This window comes from Fulmarus glacialis, unplaced genomic scaffold, assembly GCF_000690835.1.
Source record: "Fulmarus glacialis isolate BGI_N327 unplaced genomic scaffold, ASM69083v1 scaffold12084, whole genome shotgun sequence".
Taxonomy (NCBI): Eukaryota; Metazoa; Chordata; class Aves; order Procellariiformes; family Procellariidae; genus Fulmarus; species Fulmarus glacialis.
In genome coordinates, this window is record NW_009207442.1 from 55,227 (window position 1) to 68,599 (window position 13,373).

At 36.2% G+C, this 13,373-nt stretch overlaps 1 protein-coding gene across 1 annotated transcript in view; it reads left to right on the top strand.

Annotated features, from left to right (window-relative positions):
- Positions 1-7,029, top strand: part of LOC104075563 (matrix metalloproteinase-16) — a 54,014-nt gene extending 46,985 nt beyond the window's left edge. The window contains exon 6 of the mRNA XM_009576106.1: positions 2,923-7,029. Within this exon, the coding sequence (XP_009574401.1) occupies positions 2,923-3,257 (335 nt within the window). The 3' untranslated portion in view covers positions 3,258-7,029. The remainder of the gene's footprint in view (positions 1-2,922) is intronic.
- The last annotated feature ends 6,344 nt before the right edge of the window (positions 7,030-13,373 follow it).

Genomic DNA, 13,373 nt, shown 5'->3' on the forward strand with positions numbered 1-13,373 from the left:
AAAAGGGCCCCAGGGCAGAAAGAGGGACTGAAAATGACACCATACAGTTCCCAAGAAGACCACTAAGACATTTTCCCTGAAATCAAGAAAATAGACATCTTAAGAAACAGTACACAACTCCACTGTTATTTGTATGAGGAGAGAAAGAAACAAAAACAGATGCAAATAAGAAGTACCACGGCTTAGTTGGAAAGAAGTTGATTACATTTTTTCTGAAACAGTTTTCCTTTCTTTGGGCAGAAGCAGAGTTGACAAGGAAGTTTTACTGTATAGCTTCATAAGGGAACATCTGAAAGCATGTCTTCCAGTTTATCCATTTTGCTTTAAAGAATACTTCTTTCTTTCCCTTGTCTTTCTATTGTGTAAACCATGCAAATGAACACCTGCAATAAGTCTGATCACTGTCCACAAAAATTTTGGGTCATCTTGCAGTAAGAGGCTTGGGAAAGATGAGAAAAAACAATTTCCTACTCTAGTCAGCATCCTGTCTCGTTGTCCTAGAAGCTTGGTAAGGTTCAGGTAACATCTTTGAAACTCTCCCTGCTGCTTCCCATATTGTGATTTGGTTTCTAACACTGTGGTAGAAACTCTTACAAGGAGGTGAAGGAGAAATTTCCTTTCTGTTGCTCCATGGAATCCAAGATCACACGAAGTTCTCCAGATTGGAGAAATCTTTCTTTCTGCCTTGAGAGCATAGAAAATCTCACCTCCCAACTAGAAATTCTGCTAAAGTGGATGGTGGGGCAATTTTTAGAGACAAGAAGGAGAAAAGGTTGTCTACTTTGTTAGCCCATTGAGCTTTTTTTGCCTTGTGCTTACTACCACTCCTAATTTGAGTTCCTATTTGACGTGTTAGTGACTGCTAAGCCCTTCCATGCTGTTTGGGTCAGGCATTGCGCTCACTACTCTTAGCAACTAGCACCTAGAAAATTGTAAGGAGCAGCTCCCAAAGCAGGCTCAACAAGTCAAGCAGATTAGATGAAATCACTTTCAACCGTTCTATGAAATCACTTGTTCTGCCATGAGAAGGAGTAAAACTACTCAGACTCTTAGAACTACCCTTCTCTGCTGGTAACTTCCATCCTTCAGCTGTTACTGACTGTTATCCTGGTTCCTGCCTCAGCAAAATGACAGAAAAGTTTAAACCACCTTCAGAGTCTTCCAGTGGAAAATAGGCTCTGATTGAAGAATTTTTACTGGATCTATAGAGGCTGGCGATTCCTTTGCTGCTTTGATTTTAACAGTTTTAATTTGATATTTTAATGTATAATAACAATTAATACTAACTAATGTCAGTATTCTGATTTATGTGTACCCCTGATGTATACATATGTGTTCTGTATATATGTAAGACTATAGATTTAGAGATGTCATGTCTGTATATGGTCTCTATATATGTATTAAGATATTGATAGAGATAATATATCAAATTTCCACACTTGAAATATTTATCCAGGGCCAGTATACACAGTGCTTTCTTACATACACGTTGTTGTATGAAATGCAAATATAACGTAACCTGTGGCTCAAAATACTGAAATTTTGCATTTGATAATATTTTTCATTTAAACTACAGATTGCTTTAAGGAACTTTATATATGCTAAAATTTTAAAACTTCATTGTATTTAAAGAATTACAGTCCTCTTTTTTGTTTTGTTCCAATCAGAATAGAAGGCATTTTGTGAACAAGCCTCCTAACTACTGTTTTGATATAGCTCAGTGCTTTTCTTTTCTTTTTAATTTTTAACCACTATTACACCTTTCTATAGATACACTAACATATTCTCAGATAATAAAACTGCAAGGGATTAAAGAAAGAAAAATAGTACCTTTTCAGTGGCTAGGAAGGCCATTAAAATTGCATAAATAGCTAATGTAGAAGAATGTTCAAATATTCTAAATATTCTGAAAAATGGCAGTAGATGATGAAGATTTTTTACAGTTTGAGCTGCCAAATATATTATCAAGTAATTTTTTTTAGAATTGAAAGAAACTAACTGCTGTTTGAACAAGTGATTACTGATATCATCTCCAGATAACCAGTTACCAATCTTTTCAAAAAGCATTGTTGAAATGACAAATAGTGCCCAATCTGTCTTAGTATTCTTAGTGGCCTTTAGTACTGCAGGAAATAAGCTGTGATCTATAAAACGAAGATAAGGAAAAATCCAGCTGTTGGCATTCAGTTCTTAAACAGTAGGAGGAAGTTTAGCCGTCCTGAAGGTTAGTTTCTTACCAGATCGATGCCATTTTTCAGCTGGGATAATAAAGTAATGTAGATTTTTGGCAAGGAGTCAAGTTTTTTTTTTGTCCATTTAGGCATGTTTAGTAATAACATTGGATTGCACCTGAATGATCAAATACCAGCTCTTTGCAGAAAACTTAAATCTGGTTACACCTGTTTTCTCTTGGCAAAGCTGCTGTTATTTCATCCAGTTTCCTTCTTCTGAAGTACAGCAGTAGGCTATGTGACATTAAAGAAGGTCAGTTCTCATTTCTGGCTAGCATAGCATTGCAATTTGTTTCAGTATACTTCCCATCTTGAAGATGTTGTGATGCCTAAAAGTCCTGGCCCTGAGGATTCCAGATCTGGTTGAGTTTTCAGTGAATGAACAAATCAGCTGGACCCTGGTCTGTCAAAGAATTCTCTGGAATTCCTTTATTTTTTCGTAGTAATGGAAGAAAATAAAATCCCACTTTATTGAATTAAAAAAAAACACCCCGATGTTAGATTTTCTAGAGAGAGTAAAGAAACAGAATTTGTAAAGAAGATTTGAAAGACCTATAACTGAAATCTATTCCTTACCCCTTTTTAATTTTTTAAGTACAAAATAGTTTGATACCAGTAGTTTTGGTCATGGCGTGTTGTTGACATGATTTGATCCGATATGACCACGAATAATTGCAATTTTCTTCCTCAGGCTTCACATATTTCTACAAAGGAAAAGAGTACTGGAAATTCAATAACCAGATGCTCAGGGTGGAACCTGGCTATCCCAGATCCATCCTCAAGGATTTTATGGGTTGTGACGGACCAACAGATCGAGATAAAGACCGACACAGCCCTCAAGATGACGTTGACATTGTCATCAAACTGGACAACACAGCCAGCACTGTGAAAGCCATAGCCATCGTCATTCCCTGCATCCTGGCCTTGTGCCTCCTTGTCTTGGTTTACACTGTGTTCCAGTTCAAAAGGAAAGGAACACCCCGCCACATACTGTACTGCAAACGCTCTATGCAAGAGTGGGTGTGATGTTTTGGTTTTTTTCTTTCCCTCCCAGGAATTTGTGGTAACTTGAGATTCAACACAAGAGCTGTTATGCAGTTTCCTAGCTAGGAGCAGGCACCTGTCAGTCTGAAACAAAGCTGATCTTTAAAACCCAGGGGGTTGCCTGTCCTGCGCATGAGTGGCGATTCGCTCAGCTGGGAAGCTTCCATGATACACAGTATCTGCTGTTTCTTCAGTCCTTTGTCTTTCTTTGTCATTCGATTCTAGGCCTTTCCTCTGCACGCTCAATGCCCTATAAACTATCAGGATTAACTAACGAAGAGGAAAAAAAAAAATATCCAATGTTTCTACATTTTTCCCTTAAGGCCTGTTCCCCTTTGAAAAATTTTTTGCTGAAAGTAAATATTTTTAGAAAAACACAACCCACAATGGAACTTTCAGGAAAGTGAGAAGACCCAAAACAGCTTTGTCTCCAAAGAGGATTGCTTTTTGTCTGCTACGGAAAAAGTCCTATACTCCTACTTCCAGTTTTGTCAAGTGGGAGACTCAGATGACACGCAGGACTTCAGACTGTTCGGACAGCCATTTTCCAACAAACAAGGGGCCAAAATATCTGCAATATAGTAACAGCCTTAATAATACATTCATTTTGTGTTTTTTACAGCTGCTCTGGGCTACGTCCTCAATGTTTTAAACTCATTTATATTCATTACTATATTCAAGCAGAACCTTTTTATTGGTTTGTTAGATTTTTGGTTGGTTTTCCTGCATAATCTTTCCCAAGCTGTACCAAGCCAATTGCCCCAGGCCTTTCATAGGTCTGTCAGGAGCACTCATTCCAAAGCATGGTAAAAAGCAGTGTGTCTCTGAAGTGGATTTCAATGAATTAAAGCAACAGTCATGCTATAGAGAAACGTGACGCCGGTATTACATTGGTGGTGTAACCCTTTGAGAACTATTGCATCCGTTTTCAGAGTCTGGTGGATGTTAATCTTGGTTTGTCAAATTATAGGATTGTGTTTGGGTAATACAGGTTTTAAAAGAAAATCAGTTTTTCAAAACAGATTTCCTGTGACTGCAAGTGAGTGTTTTTAATTATTTGCATTATTGATAGAAAAGCATTTGTAACATAAATAGAAAACAAAATATATTTACCAGCTACTTTCCGGTTAAAGGAACCAAACTTATTTTAATAAATTCTACCACTTACCAAGAATTTTTCTGAACTGGTGACATTTTTATAGCTTAGCCTTTTATCTTAAGCATCTTGAATTTATCTTTTAAACTATGTTGCATGATAATTCAATTTGCCTCTGCAGAGGTAGAGTTACAGTTTCAAAGGAAAGCTAAAATGATGACTCTGATACTGCATGAGTATCCTCTGGTGTGTTACCCCTTTGCATGTTCACCGTAGTTCTCAAAGGGTTAGTCAAATTTCTGGCCTTCAGCCACACATGGTATCACTGACAGAGCCAAGGGACCACCAAAGCATTTTGTCATTCTATGTAATTTGTGCTAACAGCAGTATTGTCATTTTCATGTGACCTGCAGAGCAGGTTTGTATCAATATTTTTTTCCTAGAGAAAAGTCAGCAACTGACAGACCTCTTTATTGATTTTAGGAGCTGCTTCTTGCAGTGATAGGCTTTACAGTCACTGGGCTGTGAACTTATTAAAGATGGTCAGAATGATGCACCCCAAAAGTCAGACGCTTGGTTTTTTATGAAAGCCAGGATTTGAGGGGAGTAGCTTTTGCAACAATGAACAGCTTGCCTTGAACTTGATTATTGACCTGTTGACTGTCATTACCAAGTTAAACATTGTCTTTTGTGAACAGCTTCACTGTCTGAATTTCCTTAAAGTGTACTGTCCTGTGTCTTTGATCTTTGACCTTTAACTTGCAAACTGGCACAAACTGAAGGGAATCTGGTGTTGCAAATGAACTAAGACAAATTTTACTTCATAAAAGGCCTGATATACATTATCCAAAAATTGAGAAAAAAACATTGTGTTTTCATAGAAAAGAACTGACGTAAACTAAAATATTTATGATAGATCTGTAGAAGGGTATTTTGCTATGTATACATGCACACTCTAAAAATGAACTACACTAGAAGTTAATTTTTATTTAACTTGAATACAATTTTCAGTATAAAATTATCATTTCTACAAATAGCTAGTTATTAATGACAAGGTTATAGGAAAGTATTAAAATACTTGAAATGGCCAGTATTGGCTTTTACATAAAATGAGTCTTTTATACTACATTCAACCAATTTCTTACTGGTTTCTTAATCCACATAACTGGATCACTTTTTAGAGAGTGTAGGTATATATACATATATATTATGGTTATTATTATTTTGGTAATGGATAGCTTGACTGCCTTGAATTTATATTTATATTGAGCATAGCATGGAAAATAGTATGCCTTTTTGTTCAATTACATGATTTTATATTGTTTTGAGACCTTGTTTTACGAACATGTGGCATGCTATAAAGCATTGCAAACTTATTTCTTAGAGCATAAACAGATATACATATATATGGCTAACAAAAATGAAGATTAGAAAAAGATATAGTTTTACAACAAATATGCAATGCAGATGATGTTTTGGACATGTTTTGTAAAGGTACTGCATACTGTAGGTTAGAATTGCACCAGTATCAGCCCATAGCATTATTTAGTAAATCCACTTCGGTTGTTGCTGAAAATATAGATTAATTGACAGTTAAGTAACATAGGATATTTACTGCACATCAGCTCATTTGGTGAATTTGGAATTCTATGCCTGTTTGTCATATATATTAAAATGTGTGTGTGTTTGTATACTTATAGATGCATACAAACACACACATACACATACATGAATATTTTAATCCATGGAGAGATTTTTATTGTCAACAAATTACTATGACATATGTTCTGCTACAGACAGAACAAAATGTTTCATGTTGCTGTTCCTATTTCGTCCCTTGGATAGCTGGTGGAAAATACTAACAGCAATACTTATTCTGCATTTGGTTTTCCTCTACCATAGGAGAACTTATTTTATAATATCTTTAAGTCAGAACAGCATCTCATCTGGTTTTTTATTCACTTGAAAATTTCACTTCAATTTTGAAATATCTTTCATGGCAACTTTAACTTTTTGTGCAACTGTTTCCCTGACAGTAATGAAGTGCTGAGCATGTTGACCGTTGTTCTTTGATAAGGTGATGAAAATGTTTGTATTTGGAGAATTAACTTTAATTATGCAGGAAGGTAAGTGTGATAAGTCTAGTGCTTGGTATATGGTACATGATAGATACATGAACACATGATAAGTTGATTGTTTAATCTATTTTCTTTTACTTAAAAGTGCATATATATTATATACAGAGGGAGAAAAAAATACTATATTGGCAAGTTTATGTCATGCAGAGCAAGATTGTGTCAGCATTTCTATTACATACTCCTATTTTCAGTAGGTTATAACACGGTCATAAAGGTTTTCTTTAAGTAAAAGATGTAGGAACAGCTGTGTTCATTATAATTCCCAAATACGTACTGGTTAGTTTCAAATTATAGAAGTTCAGAGTAAATTAGTGATATTGCCTGATCTAGTTTCGAACTCAAATGAGTAAAAGTTCGAAGACAACATTATTTTTTGAACAGTTGTTTTTCTACCAGGGCCTATAATTATAAGAATTAAGAAAAAAGAAATTGAAAATATTTTCAGTTCTGCAATCTGGGTTCCTGCTCATGTGCCGTATCTTTTTTCATAAAGTTTTTAATAAACATTTCCATATTGCTATTGTCATGATCTGTACTGTGGAACAATACAAAACTGAATATGCATTGTGTTAATCAGTTACAGTCTATGAAGCTGACTATACAGAGTCATGTATCTTCAGAGTTCTATGGTCTGTATGATGCAGGAGGCCAGAGTAGATGACGGCAGTGTTTCCTCTGGCTTTTTAATGTATAAACCTAGGAAAAGGTTATTGACTGTAGACACAAATTAATTTTTATCAAAAAATACATTTAAAAAGCTATGTAACTGTATATTTACTGGATAGGCTGGGATGGAGAAACTCAAATGGCTCCAAAGGAGCCCATTTCAAGTCTCCTGAATAAATGTAATACATATTTTATATCTTCCTATGAACTTTTGTTCTTTTTCCTCTTTCCAAGTGGGGCGAAGGGAGGGGATAATTAAAGAAAAAAGATTTTTAAAGGCTAATTTTGTGAATGAAAATAACAGAAGCTAATGGATTCAAACGTAAGGTGCAGACTTACACTTTTTCTTAGAAGTGTACTTCACCTGCTCAGTTGTTTGGTCAAGACTCCTGTGCCATTAGCACTGTGGGTTAAGAACAGAGTGTAAGGCTTAATTTTTGATTTTTCAAATTTTTGGGGGGTCTTACTTCACAATCTTAATGTCAGTTAAATGTAGCTTTTGGTACCAAATTATAAAAAATCTAGCTTGTTGGTTAGAGAAAAGTGTGTAGAATAGAAAGTAGGTCTGCCTACAAGCAATGGAAGCATTACATTCCTATTCTAGTTTTTTGCATTTGAACCATCACTAGGGCAAACTAAAAAAGACACATAGCAAACTGAACAGTGAATGTTCCAGGCACTGCATTTTTAAGAAAGTAGAAATGCAACATACCACACCATTAGCAGCCTAAACTGAAGATAGCACAAGATGACCGGGCTGAGGAGCAAGGATATGACTGCAGGGGCTTGCTCTGTCCTGGCTTCCGTGTCTTCTCACAACATGGCGTAAGTTTTATCACCAATTGCAGAGGTGGAGGAAGCAGAGCACCGTGGCAGTAGGAGATGTGAAGCAGCCACTACAGAACAATAGCTCCCTGTCACCTTCTGTTGTTTTCAAGACTGTCTTTGGACAGCTCTGTTTCCAGAAGCGTAAATAGATGACTTCAGCCCTATGAGCCATAAGGCAAATCATTATTATCAGGAGGGAACAAATGTCACTGGCCACTTAGGTGTTCAGCTATGCTGTAAGTCAAATAATATTGTGTGGGAGCTGAGGAAGAGATAACCTGTTACTGAATACAGTGGTATAACCATGACTGATACACCAGCACTGTAACGCTAGGTGTACTTCCTTAGCTCACAGTACACAGACTGCAGACAGAGTGGTTCACATAAGATAAGACCATTTAAACATATGTCAGTTACAAAATCAGGTGTAAGTGAACCATATACTCATAAAATTAATCTCTGATTTATGCATGTGAATCAATGAATTGTCTGCCACTGGTCTCAGGAAAAATGTACTGTGTGAGTCAAATCTGTCTAACCCATTCTTGTGACTTGCCATCCAAGATGTCAGAGGCTGATAGAGAAATACATTGTCATCAGTGCTATTGATGCTGAAAATGTCTGGTAAGCATCAAAAGCATACCATCACTTGTTGCAGACTGGCTCCATTTGATGCTTGATCTAAGGTAACCTCTAATGTTAGCCAGCATAGATTCTGTATGATGTGGCATTATTTGATATATGTATATAACTAGGAAAGCCCAGTGATAATCAGGAGATCATATTTTGAAGGATCATCAGTATGTGACCACAGCAAACATCTGTTCCTAAAATCAAAATGTATTTCAAAGAAGCACGTAGACAGCGTTAAACACATGCATCATAAATAGGTCTTGTTTCCCAATATACATAAGCTTTAGCATATCAGCTACAAAATATAGTCAGTTGATTAACATTTGCAGTTGTAGCTGCCCATTATGTCTATGAGATATGACATTCTGTGAGAGGTGTACATAAAGTATGTTTGCCCTGTGGAGATAACCTTAAGTACTGCTCTAGTTTGCCCACAGTATAGATGAAATAAATTTTAGTGGCAGAGAAGACATGAATGAAAAAATGCTAATGTAAATTAGCATGCTAAAGACAATTTTCTACACTTGGATGTGCATGCAGCATACTGCTACTTACTGTCACAGTAAAACTATAAAACAGTAATCATTACGCATGCCAGACATTTATGATAGCATGAAGCTTTCCAGTCACACAGCTTAATTTCTTCTGCTTCTGTAGAATGACTTTGTTCACAGATGATAATTATAATAGCCACCACATAAACCAAAGTTTTCTGTTTAGTTTGTAGTAATTTCTACCCTATGAAATTGCATCTCATCCTTTGTATAACTACAACCTTAATCTCCTTGGCGAGCTATCGGCATATCTTAATTCATAGCCTTTCATGCCCATTTTTTTTTTTTGCTGTTGGAGTAAAATATATACTGAGCGTTCGCTCTGTCTTGCCATCTGGCACTAACACATGGAATAATGACTTTCATTCTGTGCCATGCGTGTGTCCTAGATCATCCATTTGCCCATCTATCATTCTGGGAACTGGCTTTCTGGGAAGTGGGATTATCAACAGAAGGCTGGGATAAAATACCTTCCTAAAGTACCTGGTTAACCCTTAACAATATGACAATGGAATTTGAAGAGTTTTTAGTGAACTATTGTATTACTTACCCACTGGCAACAGAACAGTGTAACTCTGCCAATCAGTGCATGCCCAGATGGGTTCACTACTTGCAAAGCGTAGTGTGTTAAGTCAGAAAATAATGTTTCTAATCCATATTCCATCCTGATGTGTTGGCATAGTTTAACCCAGTCTACACATATATTCATATCTTACATGGCTGTACATAAAATCATCTGCCTTGTGGAAGCTGAGAGTGCTTAAGGTCAGCAGGCAATCAATGCTAACTGAGGTGTGAACAAATTTTGCTTCCCTTACTATCATTTTACAAAGAAAAAGAAAGTGTTTTTTTCTGTAATGTAAAATGATAGTTTATAATACTCTTTGTCAGTGTTCACAATTACATGATACTATATATAGCTCAAAAAGTACTATTGTACAGCTGATGTATTCCAGTTGAAATGCACAGCCCCGTATTTAGGCATACAACGAATCTAAACAGAGATACACATACTGTGTATGCTATGCTTGGCTATTGCCACAAAATTTCAGTGCTCACATACTGATCATCTCCATATCTTACACGAGCACCATGCTGAAGTCAGCTCCACCCTTTTTGTCTGCTTGGATATAAGTAGAGTCATATAAGTTAGCAAATGGTACATGTGATGGTATGTATTCAGAAGACATCATCAGCAACATACAGAGCTGTTTTAAATGATCATGACAGCCATAATTCATACCTGCAAGGCATAGCTGCAGCTTGTATTTGCATGGTTGTGTTTTACCTCATATGATAAAGCGCTAGGAACTCTGGCCATGCATCGCGAGGTAGATGAAACTATTAAAAAAAGTCTTTCAGGATAGTCATTGTCAATACTCACACAGTTCACAGAAATACTTGAGATTGTTATACCCAAGAAAATTTAATCTTAAGTAGGAATCCAGAATTGAAGGAATGTATAATGATGCAAATAATCTATTCCCAGTTCTTACTCTATGTAATGCATTTGGTAAAACTTTGTTGACTAAGTATATGCCTAACGTCCATCTTTACTGTATTTCCAAAACCATGCAGACATCCCTTGTCAATTCATGCACAGTACTGTCTTACTGTGTCTGGTTGGAAAGCATTTTATAAGATAGATCAAGTATTATGATCCTCCATTCTCACCATCCAAGATACACAGGTCATCATCTGCTGTCAATAGGCATTCCTTTGAAGGTGGTAGTTCTTGGATCACAGTGATGACAAATACAGATTTAAAGGAACACCCTACTGAAATCTTTCTCAGAGGAAACTTAAATTAGTCATGAACTTACTTTCCACAACTTCTAGGATCCACAGGAAAGCCAGCTAAGTCTTTGGTCAAAGACTGCAGACAGACACAGAAAAAGCACCATAAGCACATTTCCATTTTTCATTTCCAGAAGAATATAAGAAAAGGAATGAGAACATTTTGGTTTATAATTGCAAGTACAAAACCAGTTTGTCAGAAAGGGAAGGAGCCAAGGACCACTGACACCACTAAAATTGCATGTAACTGCTATGTAATCAACAATAAAAGAGAAGAGAATTTTTCAGGAAGTTGATGATAGCTTTGAAAATATTATTGGTCTCCAACAACAAGGATACCTGTTAGGCTGCAGAAAGTCCACTGAATTCTATATTTGATGTCATAACCCATCACAGAGCAGTCAGTCAAAAAGGCTCCTCAGTATAGTTACTCTAAATCTGACTACAAATATATATAGAGAACACATTACTTATCTGTTGCAGTCACAAATCTTTTGAGAGAGATTTAGTCAAACTAACAGCAGTCTCAATCTATGTGCAAAAACTTGTCACAGTGAAATGTTCTTACTTTTTTTTTTCAGAAATTAGATCCAAAAAGTTATCTATCATTTGAAGAACTCCACTGGATGAAATACTGAAGAACAAAGAAGCCTTAACTTCTATTAGTCTATATTACAGCCATGTATCTTTATCTCCATGATATTTCAGTCCTGAATGATATAATAGCAATACATTTATGGCATTTGGATGGATCATTTATTGCTATTTCTTTGTGTAAAATGATAAATATGATCAAACTTCTGATTTCCCTCCACACCTTTTTTTCACTGTGCCCTGACATGTTTCCTGACTAATTAAGGCAATATTAATGTTACACGCTCTTGGCAGACAAGTGAAGAAATTATCTGTTCACTATACAGAGAAAAGAAGAAAATATAATTTTGTTGTCCATCTCATTTAATCACACACAAATTTTTACAGTCTGTCACTAGGAAATAAAGCTTTTTGTGTTTACGGTAAAGAAATAGGACCTTCTCAAAAAATCCTATGAACATTTGAGGAACTTGATGTATATCTTTCACTAAATCTTGTTCATTGTCCAGTCCCCCAACACTGAGCTCCAAGTTACTTACGTCAGATTATTGAAGTCTCTGCCATCCATTGACACTGCCATCCTTTAAGTCTTTTATCAAAATGATATCCATGACCATCATGGACTTCTTATTTGCATCTTGTGGCTACTTGCCTAGTCATGTGTACACTGGTGTAACAGCAGAGACCTATCATTTTTGATGCCAGCCATTGCATACCATTTGCGTGTATGGCTTATGCCATCTGTGAGAGGTGAACAGTCTAGAAAGCTGCATTTCAAAAATGTTTGTATTATTTCCATTGGTTCCAGTTCTCATCTTTAATCTTTTCTCTTTTTCCTTTGCATTCTGATGCCTATAATCTGTGTCATGGACATTCAGACAATAATTACAAGGCTGGACTCCTTCCTCTAACACAAGTCAGTTCATACACACACATCAACTGCCATTACATTACTGCTGTAGCATAATATGCTAGCACTGTTGCATGGCAGAATGCTTTGCTATTATGCATTGTTTTCTTATTGATCCTAATTTTTAGGCATCATAAAAACCACATTTATGAAGAGCTCTCTCTGACATCTACTGCTGTAGTCTGGGAATCAGATTCATTGCACGGTTCAGTCACAGCTTGCAGAGAAAGATGCAGGTGTTTGACTTCTGTAGGTTTATTGTATGTGATAAGTGTTCCTACATGATCAGAAGCTGTTTGAGGGAGGTGATGTCTGCTCCTTGCCAGTCCTGTGATTAGTATTGTTAGCAGTTAAAACATGTACAGCTGGTTTTGTCAGTGTGTAGTCAGAGTTTGATATGGATATGTACAAGAAGGGTACATTGTTTTCCATGCTTCGTACACATTCTTGTTTCTCTTACTTTCTGAATAACATGCACCTTGCTTTCTCTCCAATTGCTGTACTCTTGTACCTACCAGAACCTGATTTCTTCCTTAGTTCTGCTTGTTGGGTGTTATTTTACCAGCTGATTCCATTTTCCATCTTGTTGCCATTCCTTCCTCCCTGTAAAATTCCAGCAGAAATTGTTCTGGTTCCAATATGTTAGCTAGAAGCTACTACAATTATGTCTCTTCCCACACTGATTTGCTTGTTTATCCTTCACTTCTGAGAAAGATGAAATCAATCTTTCATGCATTTTTATTCCCTTTTCTCTGCATAGCCCCATATGCATTTCATGCCCATGTTTGGCTCATTAGGATGTGTGTTAGTAATGAAATAACTGGGACATTTACTTGCTTTCTGCAACTAAATTTCATTTTATTATTGTTATTTTATTTTATT